The 16,743-nt window shown below is 46.1% G+C and overlaps 3 protein-coding genes across 4 annotated transcripts in view; 1 reads left to right on the top strand and 2 right to left on the bottom strand.

The window, feature by feature from the left end:
* Positions 1–3,603: 3,603 nt before the first annotated feature.
* Positions 3,604–10,783, bottom strand: pigo (phosphatidylinositol glycan anchor biosynthesis, class O). Its single transcript, XM_008326161.3, has 11 exons — positions 10,597–10,783; positions 9,683–10,161; positions 9,367–9,510; positions 8,724–8,847; positions 8,487–8,646; positions 7,209–7,391; positions 5,480–7,064; positions 5,189–5,392; positions 4,708–4,910; positions 4,512–4,582; positions 3,604–3,733 (listed from the first exon to the last, which is right to left on the bottom strand). Exons 2-11 carry the CDS (start codon positions 10,158–10,160, stop codon positions 3,604–3,606), a joined length of 3,282 nt encoding a protein of 1,093 aa, XP_008324383.1. The 5' UTR covers position 10,161; positions 10,597–10,783.
* Positions 10,784–11,252: 469 nt separating this feature from the next.
* On the bottom strand, positions 11,253–14,461 carry stoml2 (stomatin (EPB72)-like 2). 2 transcript variants are annotated; one of them, XM_008326159.3, is made up of 10 exons: positions 14,276–14,461; positions 13,663–13,815; positions 13,478–13,577; positions 13,327–13,385; positions 13,136–13,237; positions 12,918–13,052; positions 12,578–12,722; positions 12,324–12,403; positions 12,115–12,243; positions 11,253–12,013 (listed from the first exon to the last, which is right to left on the bottom strand). In XM_008326159.3, the coding sequence occupies exons 1-10, from the start codon at positions 14,318–14,320 to the stop codon at positions 11,906–11,908; spliced, it is 1,056 nt and encodes a 351-aa protein (XP_008324381.1). In that variant the 5' UTR covers positions 14,321–14,461; the 3' UTR covers positions 11,253–11,905. The 2 variants fall into 2 exon arrangements, with proteins under 2 accessions (XP_008324381.1, XP_024918475.1); XM_025062707.1 differs by having other exon boundaries at positions 13,663–13,812.
* Positions 14,462–14,698: 237 nt separating this feature from the next.
* Positions 14,699–16,743, top strand: part of unc13bb (unc-13 homolog Bb (C. elegans)) — a 49,563-nt gene continuing 47,518 nt past the window's right edge. The window contains exon 1 of the mRNA XM_025062069.1: positions 14,699–15,577. Within this exon, the coding sequence (XP_024917837.1) occupies positions 15,556–15,577 (22 nt within the window). The 5' untranslated portion in view covers positions 14,699–15,555. The remainder of the gene's footprint in view (positions 15,578–16,743) is intronic.

The following is a 16,743-nucleotide window of genomic DNA, read 5'->3' as shown; positions in this document are numbered from 1 at the left end:
CTGCAGCCTGCCAATACCTGTTCTTACCTTCGACCTGCACGTGTGAAGCCCAGGCTGAAACGTTAGCACAGCTGTTAGCATTAGCTCTGCGTCATCCATCGTCTTCTCTGGTGAGGACTGTGTTTGACCTTCTTCAGCTGAAGGTCGTCCAACGTCATTTTTATTCCAGCCTCCAAAATGTCTCGTTGTCCACTCCTGACTTTTTTTTTTTTTTTTTTTTAAATCTCCCGTTCCTGCAGCTCACAGACAGGAGGAGGAACCATTTTTATTTCCATGGTTTTTTTAACCGTTGGATGTTTTTTCTGTTTTTTTTTTTTTTCTACTTTCACATCTCGACGCCTACGTACAGTCTCGGAGCTGAAACACAGCCGCTCACCTCAGAAGGCTTTTGTCTTCTCTGTCTTCTTTGTCTGCTCCTGTTTGTTCCAGTGACATCATCGTCACAGATCCACATGTTCAGGTCGAAAAACAGAGAGGATCCTGGGTTGTCTTCTCCACCGTGAAACAAAAAGGTGAGAACGTCTGTAGTCACACCGAGGTCTGACCGCAGCTGGTGTCCCCTGGTGTCCACTGGTGTCCCCTGGTGTCCCCTGGTGACCCCCGGTGTCCCCTGGTGTCCCCTGGTGTCCCCTGGTGACCACTGGTGTCCACTGGTGTCCCCTGGTGTCCCCTGGTGACCACTGGTGTCCACTGGTGACCACTGGTGTCCACTGGTGTCCCCTGGTGTCCCCTGGTGACCACTGGTGTCCCCTGGTGTCCACTGGTGTCCACTCGTGTCTGCTGGTGACCACTGGTGTCCCCTGGTGTCCTCTGGTGTCCTCTGGTGTCCCCTGGTGACCACTGGTGTCCACTGGTGACCACTGGTGTCCTCTGGTGTCCCCTGGTGTCCTCTGGTGTCCCCTGGTGACCACTGGTGTCCCCTGGTGTCCACTGGTGTCCACTCGTGTCTGCTGGTGACCACTGGTGTCCCCTGGTGTCCACTGGTGTCCCCTGGTGTCCACTCGTGTCCACTGGTGACCACTGGTGTCCCCTGGTGTCCCCCCCGTCCCCTCGTTTCATCCAGACCATTGATGCGACTTCAGTATCTGTTTATGTTTTTGTAACTAAGACGTTTTTAGACGAACGTTCAGCTTCTTATAACACTGTTAACAATGGGATTTTTTTTTTTTTCTTTTTTGGGGTACGGAGGGAGCGGGGAACCAGCGCCCTCCTCTGGTCGACCTTTACTGAAGATGTTTTTTTTTTACTTTTGTCACAGCTTTTACAACGAGAACAGTTTGACAGAAAATGAAGTCATAATTTAGAAAGTTGAAAAAGTCGTCGAACATCAGTGAAGCAGCGGAACGACAGTGAAGTGGAAATGTGGAAAATCTGTGTGTGTGTGTGTGTGTGTGTGTGTGTGAATAATGGATGAAGCACGTCCTCTGATGAAGAAGAAGAAGAAGAGAAGTCGTGGCAGCAGCTGCAGCCACTTCCTTCGTCTTCTCACTGGTCGATAGACATTAGTTTTCACTGCGGTGATAAATAATCCTGAAGCTGAAGAGACGCAAATAACAACGGGGGGGGGGGGGACAGGTCACCTGACCTTCACTGCCAACACTTCACTGACTTCACCGACACTTTCAAGGTCAAAGTTCACTAACAAATAACAACAGAACTCTGTTGGTGTCTGTGGAACAAGTTCTTCCCACGTTCTGGTCCAACACCTGAACGTCTCTCAGCCTACGTAGGGACCTGACGTCTGGGTTTGATAGTGGGTTTTTAGGAGCATACTGCCACCTACTGGACTAGAGTGTGTAGTGTCATGGTTTGACCAGTGACTTTTTCAGAGTCGACTCCTGACTCCTTGACGTGAGATTCAACCAATGAGAATTGTCACGCATTTAGCCGATTTACGATGTTTCGTTACGTCTCTACTGACCCCGCGTTCACTGTCGGAGGAAAAAGAGTTTTAAAATTTCAAACAGCTTTTCAACCTGGAAAGAAACGACTTTAAAATCAGAGTTTTATTACCAATCATATTCATCTTTAAAAACACCTCATTTTATTTCATCAAGTTTTTCACGTAATAAATATTTACAAAGGAATTTTCCGAACATTCACTCCATCCGTCACATGCACCTGATCTCAACCCAAATCTCCCATCATGCCTTGCTTTGCTTGCTGTTCACGTCAGTGTAACTCCACATGAGCTGAAGTGAAGCTGCAGAAATCACTGTGGAAATAAATTAACTCTGAAGATCACACACACACTCATACGCACACACACACACACACACTCACAGAAATGAATTAATTAAAAGTTAGGCACCGACCACAAGATGAAAAACGCAATCATTTGGAGGAAATTAATTAGAAAAAAAAAACTCATTAATGATTCAAAGTCATGAACAGTTACAGCACAGTTGATAAAACAACGGCAGTGATTAGTTTAACAATGATTTTTCACAGTGGGAATAAAAAGTTTTGACTTCCTGCAGGACTCGAACGGCGATAAGAAAAGTAAAGAAACCGTTCCCGGCGGTTCTGCTTCGTCTCTCTCGCTTTTCTTCACTTGTATTTTTGTAGAATGGCTTCTTTTTTTTCTGAGCTCCTGACTTGGTGTTTGTGAAAAGAACATGCCGTGCAGGCATAGAGGCATCAAAGTGACGGACAAGTGACAAACTAAAAAATTTAAAAAAGTTTCACTTGGTCGCAGTAAAATATGTGTTATTTTACTTGTTATTTTGTTGCCAGTCACAGAGCTGTTACAGCAGTAGTTAGCAGCATGTGCAGGCACAGAGGCATTATTAGTCAGCAAACAGCAAATAGTTCAAAACTAAAAAAAAGATTTGTCTGCGAACAGATAAACACTTGTTTCCAGTCAGATCGTTCCACAGCTTTGTGCTAGCCTCAATAGGCAAGTCGCGCAGGCACAAAGGCGTTACTATTGAGGTGACAATCTACAAGGCAGTGGAGTTTATTTTTATGTATAATCAACTCTTAAACCTCAAATGTGGCGTTATTAAGATGTTTTACTCCAGGGAGTGAGGGTGGGGGGGTCAGGGGGTGCAACCAATCAAATTAATTTCCCTTGATATTTGTTTAATTCTGCCAGAAAAGTTGCACTGATTTGTTGATGAATTCACTTTGTTCAGTTAATACAGTGTCGAGATATCGTAGTGTTTCAAAAATGTGTGTGTGCATGGGGGTGGTGGGGGGCGTCGGGGGGGTCGGGGGGCGGGGGGGGGGTCACAATAGTCATCTTAATGGGTGGGGGGGCTGCTGCTTTAGAATCATGTTTGACTGTAAATAGACTGTTGGTCTGATGAGTGAGTGCGCAGGCAGAGAGGCATTAGTCAAGAAGACGTAAACACTGATCAGTTTCTCTGCTTCACTGTGTCGTTGGTCACTTTGGCCTCAGTCGTTGTTCATGTAACAGAGAACAAAGAAACACGTGATGATAAACACGGAGGTTTCATCCATTTAGGATTCATAAAAAAAAAAAAAAAAAAAGAAGATCCACACACTCTCAGAGTTCCTGGTTCCTCAGGTTCCGGTGGCTGAAAAGTCAAACTCTGTCAGGTGGAAATCCCAGAATTCAGTTTCCATCTTCAGCCGTCGTTACCTGGAGGCCTCGGGAATGACTTTCTTAAACCACTGAGCCACCGCGACGTCCACTCTCAGCACTAACGTGACTCCGACGAGCAGAAAAACGCTGCTCACCAGGAAACTGCAGGCTTCGAACATCAACCTGACGGAGCAAACGAGACCAGACTCAACGACAGAAACATTAATATATTATTATTATTGTTTAGGGACGTCACATATTAACTTATTGATCCGATATTCTGATACTGTTCACTTCAGTTCTGATTGCGATATCAACTAACACCGATGTAGCGGAGCAGTGGTGCCCTGGTGGTGAAGGAAGTGAAGTGTCGTCTGCTCTCTAAGGTGATGGGTCCTCCCATCCCCCCCCCCCTCTGCCCCCCTCCTGGGGACAAAAGTTTTTTCATCCCCCCATATTAAAACACTATTCAGCACCTGCTAATATTTATTTATTTATTTATCAGTTCAAACCACTGTATGATTAAAAATACATTAATAAAATGAGCTGCAATGCTGCCATCTAGTGGCTTTCACATGCAGCTGTTTTTCCCAGACATCATTTTGTGAAACCCAGGCTCTATGTTATTAGGTTTTCATTATCGGAGGGAAAAACCGACAACATTCTTACAGATATAGATGTAATTATGCTAACATTCCTATTACAACTTGTGGAAAATCGCAGCGTTGACTCTTTAGAGTCGACTAACATTTAGAGATTATAAAATAACATTTTAGATTTTGAATCTGACATTTTATATTTTACTGAAAACAGCCTTCGTAAACTAAACCTAAACTCAAACGATATCCACATCCATTGAACAGAGACTGGAGGTCGACACCAGCTCACAGGAAGTCTCCGCTCTAAAGCCTTGAGTGCCTGTAAAGTCGGAGTGAGCTGGAAAATGCTCTCAGCCACTTACTTGGGTGCAAAAACCTTCCAGACCATTAGGTGTCTCCTGAGGACGGCGGCAGCACTGACGGAGGCAAAGACCTGGGGAGAGCGGGCGGAGGAAAACATCAGGAGCTGAGCCGGAGAAGTGAGGAGGGAGGTGATCAACAGCGCCTCCTTCAGGTCGTCGCTGGAAATTCACTCTGTGTGTGCGTGTGCGTGTGTACCTGTGCTCCCAACAGGAAGAGGTATCGTGTGGAGAGCTGCAGCAGAGCAGAGCTGAACTGATCTGGGTTTTCTCTCAGCCTCATCTCCATCACAGCATCTTCATCTTCATCTCCACACGCTCGTCCTCCTCCCCCTCCTCCTCCACCTCTGCTGCCACGTACCTCACACGCCAGAGGCCAGAAAAGAAGCAAAGGACATCCAACTGTTGGGGAGCAGAGAAATGATGAAATAACTCCACAGAACAACATCCATCTGACCCTGAGGTCCTGACCCCGAGGTCCTGACCCTGAAGTCCTGACCCTGACGTCCTGACCCTGAGGTCCTGACCCTGACCCTGAGGTCCTGACACTGACCCCGAGGTCCTGACCCTGACCCTGAAGTACTGACCCTGAGGTCCTGACCCTGACCCCTGAAGTCCTGACCCTGAGGTCCTGACCCTGAGGTTGAAATATTCAAACTCCTTCGACATTTTCTCAGTACCTGCAAAGAGGGCGTGTGAAGCGAAGGTGTTGAGCGCCACCAGTGAGGCGGGCAGGATGGTGCCGCTGTGTCCTTCAGGGAACCCCACAAACGCTGCCCCCCACTGGATGGAGGGGAAGGTGGGGAGGTGACCCGTGGCGTGAAAGAACTGGCTGGAGGCCAGCGACCACATCACGATGGGAGGCCAGGACACGGTGAAGCCACCTGAGGGACACGGAGAGGTCTTTGGAGATCAGAACTCCTCCGACTCCAGGAGGAGGACCACAGAAGAGGAGGAGGTTCAGGTCTTACCTGAGTGATGACCCCTCAGGGTGGTGGAGGAGGCGTGGATGTACAGCATGGCCCCCATCTCCAGCAGCAGCAGCAGAAAGGACAGAGCCATGCCCTCGGGGTGGAGCAGCAGCAGACCGACCCCCAGGAGGCCACAGAACAGGAGCAGAGGAGCCGAGTACACGGTTCCCAGACCGTAGGCCTCCACCGCAGGTCTGCCGTCCGCCCCGCCGCCTTCACCCACCTCCCCATCCTCCAGAGAACGCCGCATCCGCTGGTAGATCTGGGGGATGAGGTGGTGCAGCTCGGCCTGGGGGCTCATGCTGGTGCTGGCTCTGTAGCGAGGAGGCGGCAGTGAGGAGGTTCTGGATGAAGGTGAACTCCTGAGCTTGATGAACACGGTGAGAGGGTCCAACCAGATCAGGAACAGCCCCAGTCCCAGGAGGCAGAAGACGGCTCTGGGCAGGGTCAGCTGACCCAGGCGGATCAGCTCTCCCAGGTCTTTGAAGTTGTCCTCAGGCGTGGAGCTGACGGCCCAGTAGATCCCCAGGAACACCGACAGGAGCGGGAGGATCCAGCGGGCCGTGAACGCCGCTCCACCCGAGGAGTTGAGGTTACCGTAGTGACTGAGGCAGCGTTTGAGGAGGTACGTCCACAGCGCCAGAGAGACGACGGACAGGACGTAGTGGAGGTTCTTCAGCTGACTGTCCTGCAGCCGCGAGAGAGGGGAGAGGAACGGGGAGGGCCGGCAGGAGCCCTGCTCTTCTCGACAGGCGTGGAAGGACAGGGACAGGTAGAGGCTGAGGACCAGGAGTCCAACACCGCCCACCAGGGTCGTGGTCTCCTTCCTCACGGCTGAGGACGACAACGTCGGGGAGGGGAGTAGTCCGGCTGCCTTCAGGGGGTCGGGGGTTGGTGGGACAAGATGTCCACACCAGTTGAGATGGACGGGGACGTAAAGAGCCAGAGAGAAGAGGAGGAAGGTCACGACCCGGCCTTCAGCGATCACATAACTGTCCGAGAGCAGGGAGGCACAGCGGAGGAGGGAGACCACTAGAGGGGGAACTAGGAGGGGATGACTCAGCCAGCTAGCAGACCTGGCCGCCCTGGATCCGTTCTTTGTCACGGGACTGGATCGGGATCGAAAAGACGTCCAGAAGAAGAGGAGTTCAGAGGTGAGAGCGGACGCTGCGAGGCACCACGACACGTCGGCGTAGCCCCTGGCGAACCACTGAGCCACAGCCACCGACACTCCAACCACGAGAGCCACCACGACAGGAGTCCTCAGCCGGCGTGCGTTTTCCTGAATCAGCACCACGGACAGTTCTGACAGGACGTAGCAGGTCAGACAGGCGAAGGCCAGGACCACCAGACCGGCAGCCATCTTGAAGGGGTTAAATCGAGCCCAGGTGGCTCTGCAGGTGTCTCTGACCGAGCTGAGGTAGGACTGAAGAGAGAAGAGCAGCCGTGGGGGGGGCGGGCCCCCTCCTCTGACCCAGGACAGGTACTGGTCGGACAGACGGCTGAACTCACGCCTCAGCTGAGACAGGTTCTCTGGAGGAATGTCTGAGGCCATGCTGGAGTAGGTCTCCAGGAAACGGTTCACCTGAGGGACGAGGAGGAGAGAGAGAAAAAAAAAAATCAAACCAAACTGTGCTGAACGTCACAGACCATCCAGGAAGTCCTTCATCAGTGTCCGACTCTCTCTGGTGGGAAACCCCTTTGACCAGGCCTGAACCTGGGACACTACCTGCTTTGCATTGATCCACAGCGCCTCCAGCTGGCTGAGACCTTCAACTGCACCTTCCGTCTGCCCGTGAGGAGGGAACAGCGGCAGGAGGACCTGCCCCACGCTGCTGTAGGGCACGGGTACTCCCAGCAGCAGAGCCAGGGTGGGCACCAGGTCGGTCTGCGGCACCACCTCAGGTTCATCCTGCAAACAAAAGAAGAAGAATCAAACCGAGGCGATTGGTTCTGAAGAACCACAAAATCCTCCGACTCACAGAAGACGTTCCTGAGACCAGGACTGTCCACACACCAGGAGTCCAGACACAAATATTTCTAAACTAAGTCCAAACACTTTCACATGTTTTTTTTTTCCTCTGTGTTCAATTAATCCTCCACTTTCAACAACATGTTTTTGTGACGCCTCCATTACCCAGGAATTAGGAAAAGCAGAGCTGGACTAGTGTTTCTAGTGTGAACTGCGCTTTCACGCCTGAAAAAGTGTCGACCACCCGCTGCTACCAATTTACCCCCAGCTGGGCAGAGAGGAAACAACAACCGTGTGAGGGACGGTTCCTGCTGGTTTGAAGAGAAACGGCACAAACATCAGTTCCTGGTTCTTTTCTTTTCTCCTTCACACTGATGTTCAAGTGGACGTAACGATACCACGACAGGATTCTGACCAAACACAGTCATCGTTTATTTGTAAGAATTCTGCAAAATATAAAACAACAACAGAAGAAGAAGAGAAAGAACAGGAAGTGGAGAAAGAGTTCCACTGGAGAACACTGTTGGTGTCTGTGGAACCAGTTCTTCCCACGTTCTGTTCCAACACCTGAACATCTCTCAGCCTACGTAGGACCTGACGGCTGGGGTTGCTAGAGGGTTTTTAGGAGCACACTGCCCCCTACTGGACTAGAGTGTGTAGTGTCATGGTATGACCAGTGACCAGTGATTTTTTCAGATTAGGCAGTCGACTCCTGACACCTTTATTTAAAGGAGTAGTTAAAGTATTTCTACTTTAACTGGAGTTTTTAAAAACAAGTATCTGTACTTCTTATTGAGTACAAACCTTTAGTACTTCTCTGTTTTAACTTCACCAAAGAAACGCCTCCGATTGAAACACTAGGAACAAGTTCCCTACATGACCCAGTACTAGATTCCGATCCCGATCCCTAACCTGAACCCTCACCTACACCTGGTTCACTCAGGTTTCCTGCTCTGATCCGTCCCTGACTTTGTCTCTCTGTCCGGTCGTCTACACTTGAAGACCCCCCTCATCCTGGACTGAAGGTCTACCCACCTGTGACGGGGGTCCAGGAAACAGAGGTGCAGGACTGTAGAGGAAAAGAGCAGCGTCAGTTTCCTTCAGACTTTCTCCTCCGTGATCCCCGGTGTCGGTCATCCCGTGATCTCCCATCACCACCAGGAGAGTGTCGTTCTGCAGCCGCTCCATCACAGACCTGCGCCGGACAAATCATCATCAGTGAAAACGACAGCTCTGAAGATCACGGAGAACATCACCGCGGCCAACTCTCACCTGATGACCGCGTTCATCTGGGTCAGCTTGTCAGCCATGGCCGGGTGGTCGGGTCCAAACCTGTGGCCGCAGTGGTCCACCCCGAGAAAATGGGCCACCAGGACGTCCCAGTCGTCACCCGTCACTGAAGAAACCAAGACCCATGATATAAATGAGCGATGTTCAACCACTGTGTCTCGGCACGTTAGTGTTCCACGACAGATCGTCAGGTGAGTCGTGGAAAATGATAAAACAAAAAAACTAGGCTTTGTTTACGTCTATGAATCCGTCACAGGCAAAATACTTAAATACCCTCCCACTAGATGGCAGCAGATGGCTATAGAAACTTAAAAAAGGGAAAGATCTTTATGTATCTCTTTCTTCAACTTCCGATGCGAATTGAAGAAAGAAATGTGTTCAACTAAATAGGCCCATGTTTCAGAGCAACCGTGTTCAACTAAACAGGCCCATGTTTCAGAGCAACGAAATTGTGACTAGAAAGTTATTATATTTCATCACGTATTTGTTTTTGTTTCGTGGTGCATAAATATAAGTAGTACTAGTTATCTGCTGGAGTCGATCTATTGTACATAATGATACCAAACATGAGGTTGCACATGGTCTTAATAAAACTAGGACTAGACAGAATTGAAACACCACATACTGGTGGGATAGAGATGCTGCAATATCCCGTCGTCCACCGTGTGCAAATCCTTGACATTGAAAGACGGGAAGGGCAGAGAACGATGGAACTTCTTTGGAAAAAGACTTTCCCACGTGTCATCTCCCATGAACACCACACGTTTGCCTGCGATAGTTCGGCACATGGTTAAAAAAAACACGCCGAACACCACACGTTTGCCTGCGATAGTTTGGCACATGGTTAACAACAACAAAACAAAAAAACATACGAGTCAAATCTGACCATGTGATTTAGTCTGTGGACACGGAGACAACTCCAGGTGTGTGGACCTTCTCACCTGTTTGACCCAGCTGGTGGATCAGATTGTCCTCCAGGATGGCACTGGATGCAAAGTTGTTGCCAACGTCCACAAACGTGGGTAAAGATCCCGTGGTGAAGCCCTTGATCCTCTGCATGGTGGTCGTGGGTGGATCGGCGCGGAACGGGTAGAGTCGACTGTGGGACGGCCTGGACGACGTCACCTCCTCCAGAACTGGCAGCTTGTTCTCGTAAGGTCTTGGCGCCGCGTTACTGTGGTCGTAACGGGCGAAGTCGAACTTCAGGGCGTCAATGATGAGGACCACAGCTCGGCGGAGACGTGGCTGGACGTGGCAGAAGTCCACCGGTTCCCCCGCAGGCTGCAGGACGTCTCCACAGCTGCTGGTCCTGTTCACCTCCAGTCTCACGAGCAAGAAGCCACCCACGAACAGGTAGAGGCCCACGAAGTAGAGCGAGCTGATGCAGAGGAGCAGGGCCAGCACTGGGAGACCCTTCATACTAACCCACAAACACGGGTCGGTGTTGGTTTACTTCACAACCAAACATTCAATGGTTGAATATTTAAAGACAATCACAAGTGTAACATGTAAAGAAATCTCTCTTTAAAAGTGAGTCACACACACTTTGATTTTAATTCCTACCATTTATTAATCATTGTTTACACTCGATCTCGTTGTTACCTTGAACATGACAATGACGGTTTGTCTCATCTTATAGTTTTAAAGTCAACTATAACAACTCTTCACCTGCTACAGCTGAGGCTAACATTAGCATTAATGCTACCAGAGTGTAATTAACAGGTTAAGACTCACAGGTAGAGGCTCACGCGGAGCCTCTACGACAACACTGACAGGTTATAAACTGTGTGGAACAGTAGTAACACAGTACTAACACAGTTAGCCACAGCTAGCTCCGGTCTCTGTCGTCACTGACCTTGTCTCGGTCTCGGCGTTTCGTCCTCTCCTCGTCTCAGGGCGGAGGTGAATGTGTGTATGAATAACACCGAGGAGCAGGGACCTCAGGTGAACAGAGGAGGAACAGGAACCTCCCTCTCCTTCATTTGGACACACCGGTATGAGTGGTACGGCAGACAACAGCGTGGAGCCCCGGCGGAAGTGCGGGGACGGACGGCTTTGTATGCAACACCACCACCGAGTCTTTTAAAGTCATATTGCGAAAGTCTCACTTATTTTGTTAAAAAAAATATTTTCAATAATTAATAATAATAGTTAATACAATTGTTTATACAAAAATAAGAAATGCATGTTATATAGAATAATTATAAAAAAAAATATTTTTAATCTTCGGATTTTATATTAACAAATGAAACAGCTTTATTGCGATTTCTGACACTAATTTTTATTTATTTTACTGTTGGGACATTTCGGATTTTATATTAACAAATGAAACACAAAGCTTTATTGCGATAGCAGTATAATATTTCTGACACTAATTTCTGTTATTTATTTTACTGTTGGGACGCTGTTTATTAATTTACTTAATTTTTTAGCTTAAATGTGTCCAATTTTAATTCAAATATTTCATATTTGTTGAGCACTAACACTGACAAAAATCACAAACACAGCAGAAATGATCGAACATGACTTTTATTTAATTATCCTGTAAATAATATTCCAATGACTTTGAACAGTTTCCCAGTCCATTTCACACCATCCTCCTCCAACACAACTGTGAATTTGAACCAGTGCTTTGCGACACTTCAAACCAAATCATCAAACTCCCACTCAGAACCTTTCACTTTGAATTCTAAAAAAAAAACTCAAACATTTCAAAACACTGTGCTGATTCATCTTCTTATTAAAGGACTATGGGAAATAACAGAAGTGTTGAAAATTCATCAAGTACAGCCACTAAGACTGAAGGTCAATTCATTTTACAGGACATTTATATACGGTACTCATTAATGGGAGAAAATTAAATATTTTCCACCTCCTGAAGGTGGTTGGTTTACTGTTGAACTACACATTCAGGAACTTTTCACTTTTGAACACCTTAAGTGCTACAGCCTGAAGACGGTGGTCCCTGAGATGACACAGGAACTGTCGGTGACGTCTGAAAACAGACCGATAGAAGACGTCAGGACGATGTGGTGGGAAGTTGGAGTTGACATTTCTTCTTGTTGTCAGCAGCTGAGTGGACGTCACGGTCTTCAATCACGTCGTCTTCACTCCGCTTCTGTCTGTTGTTGTTTTTGTTAAGAGTTTATGATTGGACTTGTCTGCTACTGAGGGGATTCTGATTGGTCCTGAGCCTCTTCACTCTTTTCCTCCAACACCTGTGCAGGAGCTCTGGGCTTCGTCTTTGACAACCTGCTGTAGATGGTCATGGCCTGAGGAGCAGGGAGAGAAGATGAGTGTGAAGAAATGTCCAGACTGGAGTAGAGTTGCCCAGAACAGGTTTAAAATGAAAATGTGCTGCGGGTAAAGCTACCTGTGTGACCATGCTGCTGATGTCTCCGGTGTGAGAGGGCAGGAGGATGGTGTTGGATTCTTTGGCCAGTTTGGAGAAAGCAGACACGTACTGTTCAGCCACACTGAGGGAAGCTGCTGCATCTCCATTCTGTTCGATGCCCAAAATAGATAATTATTAAAATGTGTTTTAACAACATCGAGGTCGTCAACTGTGAAGTCTCTACTCGCCTGTTCAGTCAGAGCCACTGACAGCATACGGATGGCCTCGGCTTTGGCCTCGGCTTTGGCTAAGACAGCTTGAGCCTCGCCTGAAAATGTGCAGAGATTTATCGATGACACCCAGCAGTAAAAGTACTTCATATCAAAACAGACAGTAAAAAGAGGACAAAGACGACACGACGGCCACAGAGATAAAATCTCCGACAGACGACACGACGGCCACAGAGATAAAAACTCCGACACAAATAAGTTAATTCACCAACCAGCAGCTTTGTTGATCTGCTCGGCCTTTTCTCCCTCGGAGGCGAGGATCTGTGCTCGTTTACGACCCTCTGCCACATTAATGGCAGCTTCCCTCGACCCCTCAGACTCCAGCACCGTGGCTCTCTTTCTACGTTCCGCCTCAACCTATTTACAAAGTACATAAAACGTGAGCAGCCTCAACCTATTTACAAAGTACATAAAGAGTGGGTGCTAAGAGTTTGATCTCAGAGAAATATCAAAAGGTGAGAAGAAAAGTCCTTAAACTTCAGACCTTAACCTCAGAGTTTGAGGGGAAAAAAGGGTCAAAAGTTTGGGTCCAAATCAGAGTTCTGATCTCACCTGCATTTGCATGGATTCTTTGACACGAGGTGGAACATGAATATCTTTGATTTCGTACCGGAGGCAACGAATTCCCCAATCATCTGATGCTTGGTTGATGGAGTGGACCATGTTGGCGTTGAGGGATTCCCTTTCCTTCAAAATGAAGTTAAAGGAATGCTTTCGTTTTTTGTGTTTCATTTTCCTTATTCTAGTCACCAAAGGTTTGTTGTCCTTACCCTAAAAACTTTATCCAGTGTAAGTTTGCCCAGTTCGGAACGCATGGTGGTCTGGGCCAGCTGTGTGACTGCGTACTCTGGGTCCTCCACACCGTAACTGGCCTAAAAACAAACATTAACTCAGGGTTGAGGCTAAAATCCCAGCAGAAACATCTAATCTCTGTATAAACTTTGATTTCCTTCCACCACACCTTAAAAGGGTTGATGATCCTCAGGTAAAGGACTCCATCAATCTGTAATGTTACGTTGTCTGGAAGGAAACAAGAATGAAATACACCAGAGGTCAGAGGTGATAAAATCACTGATCCAAACAAGACTGAGGAGCAGAGCAGCCATGTTTACCTAAACTCACGGCAGACTGTTCTGGAACATCGATCACAATCTCTTTCAGACTTTGCACGTAGCGAATGCGGTCCAGTACAGGAATGAGGAAATTCAGACCCTAAACAGAAGTGAGGGAAAAAAAACTGAACCATGTTCGCTGTTTATGTATCAAAGTACTGGATCTTTCAGTCAGTGGAAAGTACCGGCTCTAGGATGCGGTGGAAGCGACCCATCCTCTCCACCACCCAAGCTTCCTGTTGGGGCACAAACAGGACCACCGTGTTCATGGGCAAACTGGACGCCCATCGCTGCTGCGCTGGAGTGACCCACAGCTTTGGTGCCGTTCTCTGTGTCTGCTACAGTCACACACATGAACAACAACAACAACAACAACAACAACAACACAACGGGTTTGTACGATGTTCAAATAATAACATATTATGCTAGAAAACCAAACCTGCAAAAGATGTGAAATATGTCAAGAATAGCTGTCACAGTAAAACTGTTCTATTCTATTGTGGGTAATGGTTAAATTATTGCACAAAAACTTATAAAATAATAATAAAGTTGCACTTTTATGAGTTCAAAACTTAAAACGAACATTAAGAAACAATCAATTTAAAAATCAATTACATAATGTATCGATAACATATTACAACATACATAATAATGTTTAAAACATAACACTCAAAACAGACAAGTCTGTGATGGAACTGATGAATGACGTCCACGGACTGTTAACACACTGATGCTCATGGAATGACACCCGCTAACATGCTAGACCACCGAAACTGCCGCAGCAAACCCGGAAGTTACCTGGAGAATGGCGCCGCCTGCCCGACACAACGATCGTAACATCATTTAAACAGAGTTTAATGAAAAAAGAGTTAATTCAGTCTCTGAAACCACTCCACAGAGAAAGTCAGTACTCATGTGAATGACCCTAGCTCTACAGGAAGCTAATGTTGCATTACTAGTGCAGCTCTGAATTAAGTCCGTCAAAGGGAGAAACCAGGACACCAACAAAGATTCCGCTTGTCTGCGTTCATGTGTTTCTTTAATGAATTGGATGAAGAAATTATAAATGTAAATAAACTGTAGTAAATATACAGAACTATTCAAATAATCTATTTGGTTTAACAATCGTGAAATAATGAATGTACACATTTTTGTTTCATCTACATAAGTGTAATGACTCATTTACTACACTAGGTGGCAGTAATGTTATGTTATATATACAGCCGCTGTCTGTAAAATAAAAATAAAACTTATTCTGTCCTTTGTTTAAAGTCAAAGGGAAGTTCATTCATTTATTAAAGTGTTCTTTTTGTACTTAAAACACATTCAGCCTGAATAATATAATAATTATTGATAAAAGTCCCTAAAATACATTTTGACAAAAGGGGATATTTAAACATAACGTTTACAACTAAAAATGAATTATTGTTCTCAACAATTGAGTCTCTGCGATCGATTACACTTTGGAGACTCACTGCGACATGACTTTTATACAATATATCATAACGCTTAAATGAGTGATATTTTTTATGGTCATATGTTCAGAATGTCAGGTCGTAAAGTGACCTAATAATGGCGGAGCAGAGTTGTCAGTATTTGAAGGAGATAATACTTATCTACGTCTTATTGTTAAAATCCGATAAAAAAAAGTCGACTCTTTCTCTAATTAAAAGTTCCCATTGTGCTCCAGTGTCTGCGTCACCTGTTTCCTCCTCAATCCCGCCTATTTCAGTAATTGGACAAGATACATTCGTATCCCCGCCCCTAATCACAAATCAAACCTTGCCATTGGACAGAGTACGTGTCGCTCCCAATGTAAGTCTCCTCCCTCGGGTTCTCTGGAGCTCTGTGTCCTCAGGTTATCCGTCAATCTGAGTAAAACCTGTGATGGGACGTTTAATAATGGCGATACCGGGGTTCGATAACTGTCAAAGTTTAGCGAGAGAAAAACTTGATTAAAGTGGATTTTATTTTTTTGGACCAAGTCAGTGCGGGGACGTTAAAATGTGACCACTCACAGTAAATCTCCGCCTGCTCTGTAAACTGAGTCAAACAAGTGGATTTAATCGCGTGTTGCCATGTCGTTACTCTGCGTCAGAGGTGAGTCCTGGCTACACTTTTGCTGCATATGTTCACACTTCTGCTCTAAAACTATTGAAATAAATATCAATTACTTGACAAAAACAAAAAAAAAGTGTTTTGAATGCGGATAGAATCCAGCTTAACTAGTTTGCCAGCAGTGGACATCCTTCCTCCCCCCGCGCCTCCCCACAAAGAGGTGAAAAGTAGCGTAGAAGCTATCGTTTTCACGTTCAATATCAATAAATATTAACAAGAAAATAAAACAAATACATTCGTAAAACTGTTGAATTTCTTATCAGTGTTTTAAAAGTAATGTCAACACACACACACACAACAGCTGTTTGTGTCTCACACTCTAGTCTACATTTGTGGTTTGCATTGATATAAAAAACAAGACAGTTTGATATGAATAAACGCAGCATTGAAATCAACATTATTTACTTAAAAGTGGAAACTGATCCCAGATCGAATTATACAGCGATCTTTTTTTTGTTCTATCTATTATTTTTGTTATGGTTTTCATGCAAAAATCAAAATATATATATATATTCTGAAGACTGTTTAGACCAGGTATGGCCAAACTATGGCCCGGGGGCAGGATGTGGCCCTTTTGGCTTTTTAATTAGGCCCGCTAAACATCTCCAAATTTTGTTATTAAGTTATATTATGATTATACTTTGCCCGCGCCTGGTCTAGACAATGATGCGTGCACCTGACTGGTTGGTCGTTTTTAAACACACTTAAACACAAGCTAAAAAGAAACTATGGCAGAAAGTCACAGTGTTTTTAAGTTTCTGCTGTATTTGTTGTTTTAACCTAATTAATCAATAAAATGTTATTCTGCTAAAAACACTCAAAATAGCTCGTACATTACAACTGACCTAAAGTACTTTATAAAATTCAAAGTATAAATGGATATCTTGTACTTTCCATATCTCTTCATGTCACCGTCATTTGTCTCCTCCATCTGTCACTTTGACAAGTGACGCGTGAAATACCAGTGAGCATCAGGGTCAGAGAGGGAACTGTTGTAAGTTTTCAAACTTATCGCTGTCGAAACTCTTTTGTCTGACCTGTTGGTACTTTATGGTCAGTCGGTCCCAGGTTTTTTTTTTGTTTAATTAGTTAACAAACGAGCCACAAGAGGCAGCTTTAAGGTCAACCTCTGAGAGATTTCATGTAGA

The sequence above is a fragment of the Cynoglossus semilaevis genome, chromosome 14 (genome assembly GCF_000523025.1).
Source record: "Cynoglossus semilaevis isolate Cse_v1.0 chromosome 14, Cse_v1.0, whole genome shotgun sequence".
Taxonomy (NCBI): domain Eukaryota; kingdom Metazoa; phylum Chordata; class Actinopteri; order Pleuronectiformes; family Cynoglossidae; genus Cynoglossus; species Cynoglossus semilaevis.
Note: the sequence above shows the minus strand (reverse complement) of the source record. Positions and strands in the feature narration are given on the sequence as shown.